General features: G+C 45.7%; 1 protein-coding gene across 1 annotated transcript in view; it reads right to left on the bottom strand.

Annotated features, from left to right (window-relative positions):
• Nucleotides 1–1,567: 1,567 nt before the first annotated feature.
• CAPN2 (calpain 2, (m/II) large subunit) overlaps nucleotides 1,568–17,725 on the bottom strand; it is a 28,953-nt gene continuing 12,795 nt past the window's right edge. Inside the window, exons 6-21 of the mRNA XM_009894336.1 lie at nucleotides 16,809–16,892; nucleotides 15,154–15,239; nucleotides 14,382–14,456; nucleotides 13,990–14,150; nucleotides 13,488–13,657; nucleotides 12,243–12,254; nucleotides 10,564–10,775; nucleotides 9,261–9,297; nucleotides 8,336–8,401; nucleotides 7,702–7,759; nucleotides 6,048–6,112; nucleotides 4,459–4,527; nucleotides 3,944–4,022; nucleotides 2,848–2,964; nucleotides 2,320–2,378; nucleotides 1,568–1,661 (exon numbers count right to left, since the gene is read on the bottom strand). Coding sequence (XP_009892638.1) covers nucleotides 1,638–1,661; nucleotides 2,320–2,378; nucleotides 2,848–2,964; nucleotides 3,944–4,022; nucleotides 4,459–4,527; nucleotides 6,048–6,112; nucleotides 7,702–7,759; nucleotides 8,336–8,401; nucleotides 9,261–9,297; nucleotides 10,564–10,775; nucleotides 12,243–12,254; nucleotides 13,488–13,657; nucleotides 13,990–14,150; nucleotides 14,382–14,456; nucleotides 15,154–15,239; nucleotides 16,809–16,892 — 1,374 coding nt within the window. The 3' untranslated portion in view covers nucleotides 1,568–1,637. The remainder of the gene's footprint in view (nucleotides 1,662–2,319; nucleotides 2,379–2,847; nucleotides 2,965–3,943; nucleotides 4,023–4,458; nucleotides 4,528–6,047; nucleotides 6,113–7,701; nucleotides 7,760–8,335; nucleotides 8,402–9,260; nucleotides 9,298–10,563; nucleotides 10,776–12,242; nucleotides 12,255–13,487; nucleotides 13,658–13,989; nucleotides 14,151–14,381; nucleotides 14,457–15,153; nucleotides 15,240–16,808; nucleotides 16,893–17,725) is intronic.

A 17,725-nucleotide genomic window follows, 5' to 3' on the forward strand; every position in this document is an offset into this window, starting at 1 on the left:
TTTATTGTATTTTGTACTTTGAAAACTAAGCGTAGAAACTTTCCATAGTCCTTGACAACTTACTTGTTTTTACTTGACTGTGATACCATTAAACTTTTTTGTCTCCTCTTCGGGTTTAACTCTGGGTATTTTTTAGTGTAAAGTTTTTATTAGACCATCTGAAAATGTTAACAGTGAGACACACTGCAGTTCTACATTATGTTAACATTCATCTACTTTCTGTATTAAATTGAACCCTTCCCCCCCAGTTTGTTCAAGAGTCTTTCTGCACTTAAAATTAACCCAAATCTGTTAGTTGCATATAACCTTTGTTAACCGTAAAAGCTAAGGGACATACTTCAGAAAAAAACTCGGTACAAGTTTTGTCCAAACAAAGCCTTTCCCATAGAATTATCTTTTTATATCTATCAATTTGGGAATAATCATCTGACAATGAACACTATTAAATAGTGAGGATCAACTCTTTCCTTAAGGGTATTTGTGAAGTGCCTCACCCTTCAGGCTTATGTTTTCCTACTAGGTAAGTCCTTACTGCTTTCTGAAAAGGTGCCCGTAAATCCAGGAAATTATTTGTAGGAAGGAGGACACAATTCCTCAGGTGGGTAAACTTACGTCAGCAGTAGTAAGAACTCCTGGAAGCAGCAATCTGCTCATGTTCACAGCCTCATCATTTTAATAGGTTGGGTGTATGGGATATATAGTATCAGTCACCTTTCTTGGAAGCCTTTAGCTTTTCAAGCATTAATCTTTTAAAGTATCAGACTATCTAGCATTTCATTAGCACATCCAGGGTTTCCATCAGTCCCCATCAGCTCCAGAATGCTGTTTTTCCCCTTTAAAAGGCAACATACTCTGTTCCTGACACTGAAAGCTCTACATATGCTCTGTGATGATCTATCTCTAAGAAAAAATGGAAGGAATTAACAGTCTTGCAAACTTTATTTCTACTGTTTTTATTTAAATGCTTTCTTATGTTTCAAAGGAAGATAAATAAGATTCCGGAAATCAAGATTCCACCTGAGAGCATGGGCTTTCTCTTGGGAGAGTCTGGTTATCACAGCCTCTTGCCAGAGGCACATCAAGGGCCAGAATGGGAAGACTCGCCTTCAGTTTGGTCAAACATGTACTTGCTAATCAAAGTCTTCAAAAAAAAACCTATTTAACCAGAACAATGCTGGGGCTTGACAGAAAGCACACAAGGGACTGTATTTAGGGATATGCAATACCATCCCTTTTACAGTTTCAGTTACCCAGAATGGAGTGGAGCTGTTATTCAAAATGCACTTATTAAACCAAACTGTCAAGCTATAATGAGCTTTCTGCCAGAAGTCATGTAAAACACCTTAAATACAAAGCTATTAGCAAAGCCATATTTTTAAAAGTTGTACTGAGGATTTATACTAAATCAAAGCTTTTGTACAGAGGATATATAGTAGTAGATAAAGCCTGTCAGACCCATAAAAATGAGGTTGCAGAGTCTTCTGTTGAAGTAGACTGCTTTCCTTCTTAGAACTGTGTGCAAAATTTGCCATGCATAAGTTAAGGCACATCCATGTTAGAATATTACTTGTATGATTGCTTGATTATCTTCACCTGGTCTTGCTCTTTTTGAGGTGGCTTGAGCTGATGCCAGCGGCTCAAATGACAGTAAAGCACAGCCACTATAACAAGAGAAAGGAGGAGAGGAAAATGGGCCAAGGTTAAGTTTAGTAAGAACACCTGTAGCAAGTATGTACGTTCCCATTTCTAGCCTGATGAGGAAGGTCTATTGTTACAGAAGTAATTTTAGGATCTTTCCTGAACAATTTAAATTTATATCTCATCTAAGTCAGAAGAGTTTTGGGATGATTTGCACATTCCTCATTTAAGTCCAGAAATAAGCTGAGTTCAGGTAATAAGCAAGTCGAACATGTGTAGGAGGGGAGTTTTCTCCTAACTTAGTCCTTTCTGCAGGGCAGACATGGTCAATACCATGAGTCATTACTGCACCTATATTTTACCCCGTTGTTGACAAAAATGGCAGGGAAGAAGCCTGCATACATATCAGCCAAAATTACTGCCAGTAAGGGATGAGTGACATCAGATTCCAGTAATGTTGTCTGTTAGACAATACAATGTGATGTAGGTACATCTTAAAAAAAGGATAACCTTTCTTAAGGCTGCTTATAAACACACAAGCTATACAAATCCAGCATATGTAAATACATATAAGCAGCCATAAGCAGTCAGAATGGAGCAGGACAGTCTCTACTGTTAAACCCTCCCCCCCCCCGCAAAAAAAAAAGACAAAACAAATGTTTTAGAGCTAAATGAACTTACATTAACAAGGTTCAATTCTATTGTTCCAGTTTTCTCAGTATCCAGTTTTCTAAACATTTCTGTGGTAGGAGAGAGATGACAGACAAAGATGAGTATAGGTACTGATGGGAAAGCCTTCCCCTTTCTCACGCTTCAGGATCAAAAAGGAATTTAGTCCCAGAGTCTAAAATTCAACAACAGTCTACATCCCAAACCAGAAGGGCCACACTAAAGTCATTGCATGCTCATGTGCAAGAACGAGACTGAACATTTTAAATAGCTGTCAATATATAAGCACTTAGCTTGATTTTTGGTTTTAAATCAACATTTAGTTGTTTCCATGAAAGACTGACTGGCTCCAGTTCAGCAGCCTGGCCTAAAAGGCTGATTATTCCTAGACTTAGGAGGAACGCGCAGACTGGGTTTGCCGGATTTATAGCTCGGCTTTGAAGTTGCTTTGGTTCCAGTACAAAAGTTTTCTGAATAACTTATCCTGGACTTGAAAACACAAAGCAACAGAGTCTGTCTGGTTATTAAGCATGTACTCACTGAACAACGTTTCCAGCCGAATCAAACACCGGACAAAGTTATCAAAGTCAATGATGAGGTCTTCATCAGCAAAACGAGCCACAATGACTTGATGTAACTGGCAGTTCAATTTGAACCCTAAAGATGCAATGTCAAGGATTCAAAATAGAAGAAAAACAATGCAAAAAGCTGCAACCAACAAAGAACCCCAACCTTACACACTGCCAGAAATTCAAGTAGCAAAATTTGTGAATTTAATCAAAAGTAAAGAGTATTTAGTCCATTTTGGGAACTCCCACCCAGCCCTTCTGTACTTGGAGTGATTTAGAGCTGTGACTAGTCCCACACGTGTACTCCCGTTTCCCAGGGGACACAGCCAATTGCTCCAGCTCGTGGTCCTTCCCTGGGCGATGAGGTGGCTGCCAGACTTGGGCCCCTGAGACCTGAGATGAAGCAGTGGCTTTCTGTGGGCAAATGGGCCTATATTTCCACAGAGCACCTAAAATTTGGGGCAAAAAGAAATGCTACCTCATCTTACGCGGTGACAGAAGGGGGAAGCTCCAGAGAGCACGAACGCCACCATTAAGGTGGCCCCAGAAGAGCAGTAAGTTAACTGGAGATCATATGGCTCTGTGATCACTGTCATAACTCAGCTACTCGCTTTTCAGTGGTTGCAGTAGCAAACTGACTCTTCATTTAGCTCTCTTCTGAGCATCACCCCTTGGTCAAGCCACTTCCATTCCCTGGGTCACAGCATCCCTCTTTTCACAGGCTTATGCCAAACCCACATTTACCCAGAGAGACTCATTGACGATGACAGTACGCTGTCACAAGACCAGATTGTAGCAGTTATATGTGCTTCAAAAGCTGGTCACCAAAGAAAATAACTGCAAACCTATCACTCCTTTGAGATGCTTTTAGTGTGCCTGCATGGCAAGACACTGCTACAGAAAGACAAAAGCCCAGGCTGAGCATCTGGATTAAACGGAGGCCTTTCATCAGGTCTGGGAACACAGGATTTTGCAGCTTACAAGTGACACACAGGAGACTAGTGAGCATCTATCAACCCACCTTGAAACTGATATAATCCTAAAAAGAGCCAGACCACTACCAATACCTGCTCTTTCCAGCGCTCTCCTCATCTCATATGAATTCATGGTACCAGATCGATCCACATCAATTTCTCTGTAAATTTTCTGCGGAACACAAACCCCAAAGTTAAAACTTGTCAATAACTCAGAGCATGGTTTGGCTTTCGTCAGAAGTCAAACATTTCGAAATGCAGCCTGCACATTCCTTAGGAGTGTTTGCAACATAGGTCTGAAGGACTAGGTACTTATCCCCAGGTTCATCTAAAAGCAGCTTTGGAAAGTATTTTTAGTGCAGCAGCCAGAGCCAGATAAAGACTTTGGGGAACTCCTTGAACGCCTGTGCAAAACGGCACTATCGCTACTAAAGCAAGCAGCAATACTGACGTTAAACTCACACTGGGGCTCCAAGGACAGAAACGCATCATGAGCTGAAGCAGGAGTTGCTGCTTTAGGCAGTGATTGTACACGTTGTCTGAGGCAAACTAGTCTACAGCCACCTCTACATTTGATTGCACGTTCACCCAAAAAGGCTGCGTCTTACCTGGTATTTCTGAATCTTTGTCCAGAGGGTGTGGAATTCCTTCAGTCCCAGTTTACCACTCCCGTCATTCTTCTTTGAGTTAAGGTAAGCTCTTTGGAAGAAAGGAAAAGGGTTTCCTCTCCCTGTGCTGGGTTTATTTACGTGGGCAGTTGTGACTTAGTAAAAAGATTGCAATTAAGAAAAGGATGCAAGTCCTCTCTGAAGGACTCGCCCTGTTGAATACACAATTGTTGTCTGAGATGTCTTTCTAAATCAACAAGGTGATCGATGCATTTAAACTGTGATCAGTTCACAAGCTCTTCTGCTCCTGCTTTGGCAACTCTCTCTCTTTTCAAAACAGCCGAGATAATGCAATTTTGTTCTGCATCATTGGTTCAACACCTGCAGTTATAGCAGCATGAGCCCTAAGTCTGCATTATAAACAGAAAAAGCCACAACCAAGCCTGCTATTTGGAGAATTTAAGTTCTTGCACAAACAGCTAACAAAAGAACCTGGTCATGGCATTGCTCCCAAAAACCACTAAGGAGTCCCTACCGCCTGCCATATTTTACACCAAATTATAGCAGAGCACCACTCTGTTTTGGTAATTTTCCCTTTTTTCTGCCTATGCAATTCAACGCCCACTGCAGAGAGAAGCTGAACACAACTATTCTTAGACTTAAATCCTTCATCCTACACTTTTATTCTTAGGAGTAAAAGCTCCTAAAATCCAGCATAGTCTCTGGTTCCTGTATTTGTTTCCCTCATCTTCTGTTTGCCAAGTCCTCAAGGCTTCACAATGCCTGTACCAACTCCAGCCAGATAACAGAGCAGTGACATGCCCCCAGATGCGTGCGTTCAAACTCTATCAGCCAGGGCAATCCACACCGTGCCAAGAGCCAAGTGCCTTTTCCCAGCACAAATATCGCTTTGTCCCCAGCTAAACCAGAACATCCAACAGCCAGAAACACTTCAAAGCAGATCGTCATGTCTGAAATGGATCTTCCCCACTGCCTGGGAGAATTCATGTGCCACGGTCAGCAGCAATAGCAAGGGCTACCATCTTTATTCAGGGTAAAAGCAGCTTCTCCACCTCAGGAGTCACTAGCACATCAGTATGGACCCCTCACTGCACAGGCAGCAGCTCACCTGCTCCAGCACAGGCAGAAGAACATCATCCAGGAACAGCCTTAAAGGATACATCTAACAGGTCAACCATTATTTTGCATGTCTCAATACTAAAGCCATCAGATTTAATATCTTGGCCTGTCAAGAAAGAGCAAAAGACAGGATTATCATTGCACGCTGTACCACAGCACCTTCCTAAATCACCCGGGAGCTCTGTAACCAGTGTATACGCCTCAGCCCTTATTTGTTTCTGTGTCATTGGTGGCTTCCTCTGCAATTGGCAAGATGACCTTTTCATTTTGGTGTGGGTTTGTTTTTTTTTTTTTGCTTCTATGTAACACATGCTTAGTGCTCTACCTTGTTTGTGATAGACACCTACTAGTTACTCAATGGCCATCCGCTGCCTACTTCAAATCCTCCCCTGGCAATAGGTGTCCAGCTGTGTCACTGCCAATCATCCAGGAACAGCCTTAAAGGATACATCTAACAGGTCAACCATTATTTTGCATGTCTCAATACTAAAGCCATCAGATTTAATATCTTGGCCTGTCAAGAAAGAGCAAAAGACAGGATTATCATTGCACGCTGTACCACAGCACCTTCCTAAATCACCCGGGAGCTATGTAACCAGCGTATACGCCTCAGCCCTTATTTGTTTCTGTGTCATTGGTGGCTTCCTCTGCAATTGGCAAGATGACCTTTTCATTTTGGTGTGGGTTTGTTTTTTTTTTTTTGCTTCTATGTAACACATGCTTAGTGCTCTACCTTGTTTGTGATAGACACCTACTAGTTACTCAATGGCCATCCGCTGCCTACTTCAAATCCTCCCCTGGCAATAGGTTGAGAGCTGTGTCACTGCCACAGTCTGGGCCGGAAGAGCGAGCAGCAGGGGATGCCTCCCTCCTGTTCTGGGAATTGTTAATTGTCATCCTAAACCTTTGGAATTTTCCAAGTACCTAATGCAGTGCTGACAGTGGAGGGTGTGGTGCCTGTAGAGCTGTAGTCAGGATACCTGCGTACAGATAATCCTGCAGTTCCCTCAAACGCTGGATGGGGAACCATTGCCTGATGTTGCTGAGGTACCTCCTCCGAGGCAACTTATGACCTCTGACAACTCCTTTGCATCCGGCAGAGCAGGAGGCACTGCTCACTTAGAGGTGTGGTCAGTGGGGTCAGGACCTGCCAGCGAGGAAGAGCTTAAGGTGGGAGGACACACGAGCATGAATTACACAGCTCTTGGCAAATGGTCATAGGATGGTCCTTGTTTTGCATAAGAGAGATGCAGCACTGAAGCAGGCAAATGGATACTGATAAGCAGCCCTCTTTGATTTTCTGATGAAGAGACGAAGGGTGAAAGTTAGCTGTGATGTTTCCCCAAGCAAACAGCCCAGTTAGTCTGGTTTGTAGGTGTGCTACAGAAGCAAGAGGCAGAGAGAAAGCTTTCCTGTCCTTATTGTCTGCCTGCAAAGATAAGGGTGGGCTTTTGTGGACCATGTGGGCTTCATGCAAGGGAAGAACATCAAATCAAGCTTGGTAACCAGCAATACGCCATTGCTAACTGGCTGCTGCACACAGATATACAACACAGTTCTGGCTACCTGGCTAAGACTTCACTTTGGAAATTAAAGAGACACTTATTTCTCAAGCACTGTTTAATGGAAAGGAAAAGAATGCGGAGCCAAGCTCTGAATCACTTCACAGAAAAAGCAGCCCAGAGTTTCAAAGTGTCTCCTCCTCCCCTCTGGGACACCTCAGACCATTGGCTGGGCTACTGTTTGAATCCCAAGTGACTCCATACTAAAGTAGCAGCAATGCCTTCTCTTGATTGTTATCAAGCATTAATCAAATCTGTCCATCTTCCTGGCAGCCAATTCCCAGTGGCAGATGCTGGGATAAAAAGCACCTATACGTGCCCTGCCAAAGCACGCATCCTGTGTGCACAGCCCTGGTGCTTCTGCAGCCCCGTGAAGGAACAGAACACGTGGCGGTGGCCACAGGGAGAGCCACATGGCAGGTCTGGGGCAGAGCCCGGGGCTTTGACGCTGCCCAGGTCAGTGGTGCGCTCTGTGCTCCCATGGTCGTGCTGGAAACCTGCTGGTGGCCAGCTGAAGCCACAGCTGGAGGAAAGTACTTACGTTTAGCCATGATTTTATTCAAGATGTTTCGCAGTTCAAAGGCGGAGATCTCTGCATCCTGCGGAAAAGAGGAAAACAGGTTTTTCTCTGTGAGCTGCAGACACCATCTCATGAGCAGCCTCTGACTGCTTTGGGAGACATCCCTTGGAGTTCAAGTTTTCCTTGGATGGATGCACAAGTGGTAAGCTCTCCCTGCCACCTGGAGCACCAGCAAGTCCCAGTAGCACAGCCTTGCCCTGTGTGTTAGCAGACAGGGCCCCGGGGTTTGCTTGAGCCCTGGGGCAGGCGAGAGCAACGTGGGGAGAAGGTACAGCCCAATCCTCATCACCTCCCGGAGGAACCCATGCGCCCACAACAAATGCTCTGCCCAAAGGACAGAATTAGGGACCTGCAGAGATAAAAGTCAAACCTGCAGTTCAAAGAGAAAGCAGATTGTTTGCCAGCAGCACTCCCAAATCCGTTGTGTAAGCAGACTGGTAACTACACAGATTTTTGCATGCACAATTATGCACATGCTCAAGATCTGACTCAGCACAGGAATTAAACTCCATGCTGGGGGGACGCGCCTCTCTTACCTACTCACCCATGCTACCAGTAAGTCCTCAAAAAAAACCAAAAAGAAAAAAATACTCACGCTTCCTGCTAGCTGTCCAAAAAGCTTCTTAAAGCTGGGTTCGATGTCATCTTCACTGATCTCGGTCTAGAAGAAAGAAACGGAGAATATGGAAGGGAGGAACTTTTCTGCCTGAGAAGGACTTAATGCATTTTCTTGCCCCTAGTAAAACACAATTTAAATGGGAAAGTTGAAGGTACAGAGTGCTATTACTTTGATTTTATTCAGTTTTATTTTCAGAGGCGCCTCATAATACTGGCACTGCAAACACTGCAGGAATTAAGAACTTTTGCAATGGCTTTTACTAAAAAAAAAAAAAAACAACAAACCCCACTTTTAAAAATCCTTTATTTTATGAAAAAAAAAAAAAAAATCACACCCAAATTCAGAGCTTCATCGTTGCTGCTGCTGCTACTACTACTGTTGGACTAGCTGTCTTCATTTAAAGACAAGAGAGCAAAACTAAGTTCTCATCTTGGAAAAAAAAAAAAAGAAAAAAAAAAATCAAGTCACAGAGTGGTAGACGCATTAGTAGGCAAAACATCTCCAGCAAGACTAAGCATATGGTGAGGCACTACTTACTCATGGAAACAACATCGCATGCAAAAACACCCCTATAGCTACAGAGCACTCAGATTCCTGGAGAGCACAGGGAATTTCCCATGGCTCCAGTTACCTCTGCAGTGAATACCTGATCTCCTCTACCTGGAAAGCCCAAGTTCACCACTCTGGATTAAGGACAACGCGTGTTTCCATTATTGCTTATGATGTTTCCGTTTGTTGGACATTTAACTATGGATATTGAAAGATCTGTTTCCAAAAGTGGGACAACAGTTCTTGATCATGCCTATAGCAAAACACTGCCCTGCACAGGGAACAGAGCACTCCAACCCCCCTTATTTATGACAAAATTATCTCCATTTAAAACATTTAAGTTGAGACATACCTCTTCAAAATTGGCCTCAATTTCATCATCTATAACCCTAGAAAAATAAAGAAATCAATATTGAACTCAAAACAAGTCACTTTTCTGATAGCCCTGCTTCAAGCAATTCTTTAAATTATGGGAATAATGACGAGTGTTCAAAGCTCAGGCGTTACTGGATTAAATCAGCCACAGACACTGCATATCGTCAGTGAAAGCAGTGTTCTGCCAGCTATGGCAACAAGAATTTCAAAACATATTACAAACTATGCAACGTCCTGCAGAGTCACAGACAGGATTTTGGGCCAGACATAACCCTTTGGGTCACTTAGTGCCACTGCCTACAGACCTCAGCCCAGGACCAGGCTCTCAGGTGCAAACCAAACTTCTACCTAATAATTCTTTTTTCCTTTTTTTCCTTTAGAACAGCAAAAGTGAAAGACAAAGTCATTCGGATGTGCCAGAGTGGGAGAAGTGTTTCATGTTGTCCCCCAGCTGCTGTAAGAGCATCGCACCCACAGACGGTGCACAAGCACCGCTAAGGGCCCATCAAAAGCTGTACGTGCCTTCATACAACTGACATCCCAGTTTTCTCACTGCTGCAGAAACACGCAACAAAAGATTACAGAGTAGTAAGAAGGTTTTTGCTTGATTTGAATTACAGAACTCGATACGAAAGATCCCACACCCCTTCCCAAGGCCTTAGCCTCGCTTCTCTTTAAGATGGGACACGTCTCATGTTTGTTCAGGGCTTCACAGTGTGGTTTGAGCCTGTTCCTTTAAAACCCGTTTTAGTTTTATCAAAGGTATCATTTGGTTGAGCAAGTATCTTGAATTTTTTTCCAGTCTGATCCCGACGGTGTGGTATCAATTGTCGCAATCGGTTTGTTCCCAGACAGCGGAAAGCACGCGCATTTCTGTCTCCCAAGTGGAGAGCCCAGCCTGCCGCGCTCTGGGGCTCTCTCCCCTCCACAGACCAACCTCAGCTGTGCCACCCAGCTGCCTACAGCCCAATAACTAAAAATGTCTGCCCAGACAAATTATAATAATAATTTGTAATAGTTACACTATTTTATTATCGTATCACCATTCCTTCCTGCTAAGTTTACTCAAACTTTCCTCAGTTGCACACGGGGAATTGGGAGACAAACAAGAACTGCTGGCACCCCATCCACGCAGGGCAGTCGTGCATCCCCCCCCTTCACAGTCCCTGCGGGATGTACCCCAGGCCCTGGGCTGCTCCATCCTTCCACACCCGTCAGAGGGACCAGAGGCCACCCGCGTGCCCATACCGCTCTTACATGGTTACAAAAAAGCTACGTACGTGGAGTTTGCATTTTTTTCAGAGAAGACTCGCAGACAGAAATCCCCATTCTTGTTGGGTTCGAAGGTCGACGGCACGATGATGTATTCTCCTGCAGGGAGCTTGAACCGGTTCCGCACTTCTCTGAGGTTGATGAAGGTGTTCGATTTTTCTCTTGCTTTGTTGGTCAGGAAAAAGTTTTTGCTCAGATGAATATTCGTCTGGCCAGAAAACTTATGAAAAGCAAAGAAAGAAGGAAAAAACACCCACAGTTTGCATGTATTTGCATTTACAAATTAAAAATATAATAAATATGACAATTAGCTATGTATGGGAAAAAAAATAATAATATGTCCATTCAACAGAACCAGAAGAGAGAAGATGCAGGGGTTGAGTACATCCCACCACAGTACTCCTGAGCTGTGAGTGCAAGCATATTTTGCAGAATATCTCAATAAATCATTCAGGTCATGCTTATGTTTTGCAGTTGATGAACAGTTTGTGAAGACATCTGGCAAACTATTGCACCGACCATTTTTCTTTAAAATGAGGTGGATTATGACCCATGTCCCTCTGGTCTCCAGAGCTGGTGCCACCAGGGGACCACAGCTCAGCTCTGCCCTTGAGGCCAGGCTGCCTCAAGGCAGAGATTCTGCTTATGGGGGCCTCCGAAAATAAAATAAACATTATGCCTGATAAAAGCATATTTGGAGTGTAACATCTTCCAGAAGAAACTGCTCTGCACAGGGTCTTACAGGTGGGCTGGCTCAGATCTAGAAGCAAACCTCAGAAACTGTGCACGCTTCAGAAACCTGCCCCTTCCTGTCCTCCCAGATTTTTAAGAATGCAAAACCTGTCAGACCCGCCGCTGTGGTGGGAGATAAAATTCCACCTTTGGCGGGGGGGAAAAAAAGTCACGGGACTGTAGCTAGAGTCTCTTTTATGGAAATCAGGCTTTTGAACCACTAGGGTGAGAACTGAACGGCCGACCGAGTACTGCTAAAGCATTCAAAAGGTACGTAAGAAATTTCATTAACTGGTCGCACCATTTCCTTTCCTGATGAAACCACGATTTTACGTAAGAGCAGCTGGTTTGAACGTAGCCTCAGGAGCCGTGAGGTGCCCCGGCTGCTTTGCGTGCACCCTCACAGGTACAGCAAGCCCCGTAATGAGGTTACCCGGGCATTTTGCTCAACCTCACTCGTTCCCCTGAGGAGCAACCGCTCAGAGGCATCTACAGCCCGGCCTCGTATTGCATAGACATCACCGCATGGCACACCCCCCTCTGATCTCCAGGGTGTGCTATTAGCTACCTGCAGGTAGAAACAGAGAGAAACCAATAAAGACGGTGCTTAGGGAAATGAAAATAAACACCTCCTTGGAATATGAGTTGCGTGTCAAACACGAAGTCTGCGCAAACCTGAGAAAAGCAGCTGTGCTCCGGGGGAGCAGGTGTGGGTTTGGGCTGGGAGAAGACCCGTGGAAGAGCAGCTTTGGAGAGTTTATGCAGTACAGAGAGCTCTTATCCCAACCCAAGACACTCTGAAAACACAACACAGGCTCAAGCCCTCTTCCAGAATAAACAACCTCTAACATTAGACTCTACACAGTCAGTATTGTCCTGCAGTGAAGGACAATCCTCTTCCCAAAGGCCATTCAGCCCCAACTCTGCATCTTGACCACCAACGCATGCTACGTACCTCTGGGGGCACCTGCAAGGAGAAAAAGAGAGAGTTATTAGCTTGTTGAATGGCAGCTCCAGGGCTGCTACTTTTCCCAGCTGGTTAGTATGTACATTCACATTCTTGGGAGTCAGCTCAAGGGTGAAGGTGAGCCCTAAGCCCACGTCACCAAACGCTGACCGCTGGCTCTGCTCCCAAGTCCATCCTGGAGGCAGCTGGGGCTCGCCCAGGGCAGCGTGGGCAGCCTGGTGCAGATGCAGCCAGACTGGTCGTGGCTTCCTGCTGGCCCTCTACCCTGCTGCCCCCTGTGATATTTTTAGTAGACTCAGTTTCTCTACTATTTCTTTCCAACCTCCTCTTTCACCCTCTCCCCTCTCCACCACCAGGAGAGGAGGCAGGGACTGAGCAAGACAATGACGCGTTTTTTTTATTTCCTTATGGGTTCAGGGGACCTAGCTTTTGCTTTAAGCCTTATTTGCCTCCAGGGACCAGATTCTTTGACAAGCTTTTCCAAAGCTGGGATGTTGAGAAAGCAAGCAGTTGGACATATTGCCTATGGTTACAGAGCAACCTGCAGGAGAGACCATTATTCCTGTTTTCACTGCCAGTTAACCAATGCTGCTTTGCAGCTCTGAACAAAATCTCCTGCGTAAGGAATTACCATAGACACGTCTCTGACCCTTTATTCAGCAGAAGGAGTCTTAACAGGTGTCGTGGCTGGTTCTGCTGCTGGGTTCACGCTCCCCCAGCTAGCACAGGTGTCCCAGTTACAGTCACATTCCTACCACAGTTGCTCTCATCCTGCTGCTTTTCACCACAGCCTGACAAGCAATGGTCAGACTGGATTTCTAAGCTTTTGTTTTATTTCATTTTATTTTTAAATAATTTTTCTTCTCCTCCATCTAGAAGCATAGAATATTGCAGGTGGGAAGGGGCCTCTGTAGGTCATCTGGTCGCAGCCCCTACTCAAAGCAAGGCCAACATCAAAGTTAAGGATGTTGCTCAGGACCTTGCCCAGACTAGGTCTGAACATTTCCAGGAACGCAGATTCCATCATCTCTCTGGGTACCCATCCCTGTGTTTGACTGCTGTTTCGGTGGAGGGTAGCTTTCTAAACATCTAAGTGGAATTTTCCTTGCTGCAGGCTGGTGTCCGACTCAACCCAGCTGAGTTTTGATAGAAAGCCCAGTCTGAGGACTGCCCTAGCCCATTTATAGGGTGAGCTTTCCTTTTCCTCCCATGCACCTCTACTGCCTTACTTGCCTCATAAATCGCAAAGCCGATGGTGTGCATGTCCTCTCCCATCTTCCTCTGCTTCCGCCGATGCTTCTGAATGAGGCCAATGAGGAAAGTGCAGCCCCCCTCAGGATCATCAGGATCCTCATCTTCTTCCTCCAGCTTGATTAAATACTGTGGATTCGTCCAGAAAGTGTCTGGGAATTGGATTTATGCAAACTCAGAGATATATACCGATATATACATGTCAGCTGGGACAGATGCAAGACTGATTTCTAAAATGAGCTGTGAGAAGGAAATCTATCACTCCCACCCCAGCCCCTACAACCACAACTAGACCCTCACTGGGGAACCACATTTCCCAAACCCTTGCACTTTTTGGACCTCAGTGCCAGATATCCCAGGTACATCCTCCTCCTCCTCCTCCACAAGCCACCCCTAACCAGCTCCCAGGAAAAGCTCGTAGAGAAAGTACAAGTGGACGAGTATAAAGGGTTCCTCCATCAGAGTGGTGTCTGCATGCTCTTACTTGGGTAATTCCTGCAGCCCCCTGCAGTGGCTCCTCGCCTCCAGTTCCCATCCAGCTTCAGCAGGCTCCACTTCTTGTACCTGTCACTTGCCAGGGTGTCTGGAGTCAGGTTGCAGATCTCCAGGCGGGAGTAATGCCTCAAGAAGTCGTTGAACGCCATCCTGTGGGAGGCAATGCCACAGACAATGTCTCCTTAGAATGGACAGGTTTTCTAAACAACCACCTTGTCTATCCTCCCTCCTTCCTGCTGCAATTTAGCGCTAGGATTTGGGGTGAATTTGTTCACTTACCCTGGACACTGTACCAGTGTACTGGGAGAGATCACTTTGTGTGGGAAAAAAAAGCAGAGAAGACATTCCCTTCAGCCTGAATGGAAACCCAGCGGTACTTACCAAAATTCCCCATCTTCATGCCTCCTGGTCAGCCGCTCCCGCACCTCAGGGTCAATGCCACTCCAGTTCGGGCAGCTGAAACACAACCCCACATCAGCTACAGGGTATGGTAAAGGTTAAACCCTAATGTAGCTGTTCTGGCACAACAATTTTACTTTCTTACAGCTCCATGCAATTGCAATAGTCCACAGTATCTAGCTGATAGCAGTTCCAGGGCTCTCAGACCATAGCAGGATTAAAATACAGGGACCTGGGATATTCAGTACCTCACTTTGTAAATATCCAAAGTAAGGATCAGAAACAGAGTTTTATTTGCAGAAAGTGCTAATACCTTGGCTGAGACGGAGCTTTATTTTAGAAAAAGCAAGACCCAGAATAAATACTGCCCAGCCACAGAAGTGAGTAAAATCCAGCTTTTGTTGCTAACAACAGAAACAGATTTTTAAAGCCCTTTTAGAAAGTATGTTTTCAGAAGCTCACCAATGAACGTGGGCTGTTAAAGAAGCAGAAACTACAGAGAGGCTTGTAGGAACCATCAACCAAATCACTGCACCTTACATGAGGGCAGGTGTTTGCTTGTATGTAGGGCACCACATGCTGTGGCGCCTACGTGGGAGATGACAGTGGTGGGATGCTTCTTTTAAACAGCTCAGAGCACATCCAGATGTGGCTTAGAGAGGACTTTGAGGTAGGGAAAAGAGAGACGACAGCAGAAACACAATCATACCCCTGCAGTAAAAGCCTACAGGCAACACGCAAGCCAACGACTCACTTGTCGTTCCACTTTCCGGTCCACTCCACTTCCCCCCAGGGATTTCGGATTCTGATCAGCTTCTGCAGCGTTCCTCGGAAGTTCACCTGGTGGGATCAGAAGTGTATGGAGAGTTACCCAGGGACTCAGCACTGAGCTCCCTTCCACCTTTTCTATGGGAATTAAAGGACATGACAGAGTACCTCAGTGTTTCACAAACACTAAAGTGTATACGCACAAATACACACTTATCTGGTCCAAAAGACATGAAGTCAAACTTATTTTGAATGAGCTCTGCACACCCAAGCTTGTCTAGAGAAGGTTTTTGTACAATCAAAGCTCATGGTAACCAAAATGTCTGTTTTGTGCTGCTAAAAAAAGTTACCTCTGATAGCATTTCAAGCAAAGGGAATGTAAAGGTGCTACAGGACTTCCAAAAAGCAGGTACAAGGGGATATTTTCCTAATTTTTCATCTATATATAAACTGCCCTTTCACGTTCAAATTAATTTCTTCTCCCTCTCTATATATAATCTCAACCACACACATTAAAAGAGATGGGATACTCAGTCTGGCCACAGCCCCTTTGACCACACAAATGCTCCTCAGTGCAGCGGCATCAGCCCTGCCATGACAGCACCTCCTCCCACCGTGCCGAGGCCCTGGCTCGTTATCTGCCAATCTCTGTGTGCACAGAGGCCAGCCCCAGCAAAGCTGTACAGAGTTTCAGTGGGAACACGCGGTATTTATGGGGAACACAGGGCATTAAGCTGAGGAAGGAGCTGGCGCACCTCTAGAGCCTGAAGCCAAGAAAACTGCACAGAGCATCAGCAGCACACAGTACAGAAATGATTCTCCAGCGCCCAAGATGAACTATCCTTACAAAGCCTGTACGTACGTCCAACGGAAAAGCCTGGCTAAGTCATGCCTGTTTGCAAATTAAGGTCAACAAACTCCCTCTTCGCTGCTTTTGCTGTGAGAGGAGGACCAAACGCACACAGATAGACCTGCCCATTAGCAGTGTCCACCTCAGTGCAGCATGGCAACGGCTCTCTACCTGTCACTCTGAAGTTTCAGAGGTATTTCAGAAACAATTATTGGTGAAGCAGCAGAAAGTCCATTACACACCTGGAAGGACGCCATGATCTGCTTCTTTTGTTTGCACTGGCCTTACCTTCGCCAGTCACCTGCTCTTGGACAGGCACCTTACGTTCCAACACCGTGCCCGGCCCAAAGGCGCTATTCAGCAGGCATTTAAGGGACAATATTTTTGGTTGTTTTTTTTTTTTGGCCTGGCACACATCTCTTGCACATGTTGCTGTGCATTTAAGGTACAATGCTGCCTGCTAGAGAGACATGTGTTGAAGGGCCTGGTGACCAGCAGAGGGTAGTGTGCCCTCTGCACAGGGCTTCTCTCCGCACCCCTCATTGGGAAAAAGCAGCACTTATGGATAAAAAGGGGTTGGGTTTTTTTTCGGTCAAACCCCCAAGAAATTATCCGAAACATGCCAACTAATTCAATATTTCTTCGGAAAGAAGGGACTCAAAACCTGATTCAACAAAACGGATGACACTGAGGAATTTGCCAAGTTGAAGATGAAGTTGTGATTGCCGCAGCCTGGGGATGGCTACACACAAAGCTTGCTGCCTTTCACCCCTTTGGGGAAGCGTACCTACCTCCTCTGCTCCGGTGACCGAGTACGCGTGTCCCTTCACCAGCTTCTGGGAAGTGACTGCCTCTGTCTCTGCCGCGCTGGTGATCTGGAGAAGCAAAGAAAGTCGGTGAGCGTGATTCCCCACATGGAAGGGGATCCAACAGAGCAAAGCTTCCCCCTCCGACAGAGCTTTAACCTCACTGGGAGGCTACAGGGGTGGCTTAGCTGCTGCACAGAGGCAACGAGGGATCTGTGTGACAGAGCAGGGAGAGGGGACAGCAGCACATGTGGTGGCGCTGGAGCCTCTGGGGCCCAAGTTCGTGGCATGGGGTGCACACCAGAAGTCCTGCACTGCAGCAGAGATCCCTCCTGGCTCCAAAACACTTGGAGCAGCCCATCCCCTCTCGGGTATCTCCAAACACTGTACAAAGGGAATACACATAATGAACTCCATGATCTCAAGAGACCAGGAGGAAGACAGGGGATGACTGGCCTGAGGCTGCCCAGGCATCACCAGGGATCACACCCAGGTCCAGCAAGCCCCAGTGCTTTGCTTTGGCATCAAAACACCCCCTTTGGCACCCTTTTGAAGTGGTAGGTTCCCCTTCCTTTCCCCAGCACCGCCACCCTAGGACCTGCCATGCAGGGCAGCAAGGGAAAAGGCTGTGTTTCCGATGCTGTTCATACCTGAAGGCATATCACCCTCTCACTTTTTCATGGCCATTACAATACTGGGGCAGTCAGGCCTATAAACACTGCAGGGAAAAATCACTTCCTAGAAAGTGACTGCTCGACATCTTGCTCTAAAGACAGTTAAGCCTCTATGAAACATATGTTTGCCATTGCCTTCCCACCATTTCAGAAAGTGTGTGATCTTTAAACAAGCAAATCTGAAGCTTAAAAAAAAGGGAGGGTGGGATCAAGCGGGCAGGATTCCTG

Source organism: Charadrius vociferus, unplaced genomic scaffold (genome assembly GCF_000708025.1).
Source record: "Charadrius vociferus isolate BGI_N301 unplaced genomic scaffold, ASM70802v2 scaffold261, whole genome shotgun sequence".
In the NCBI taxonomy this organism is placed as follows: Eukaryota; Metazoa; Chordata; class Aves; order Charadriiformes; family Charadriidae; genus Charadrius; species Charadrius vociferus.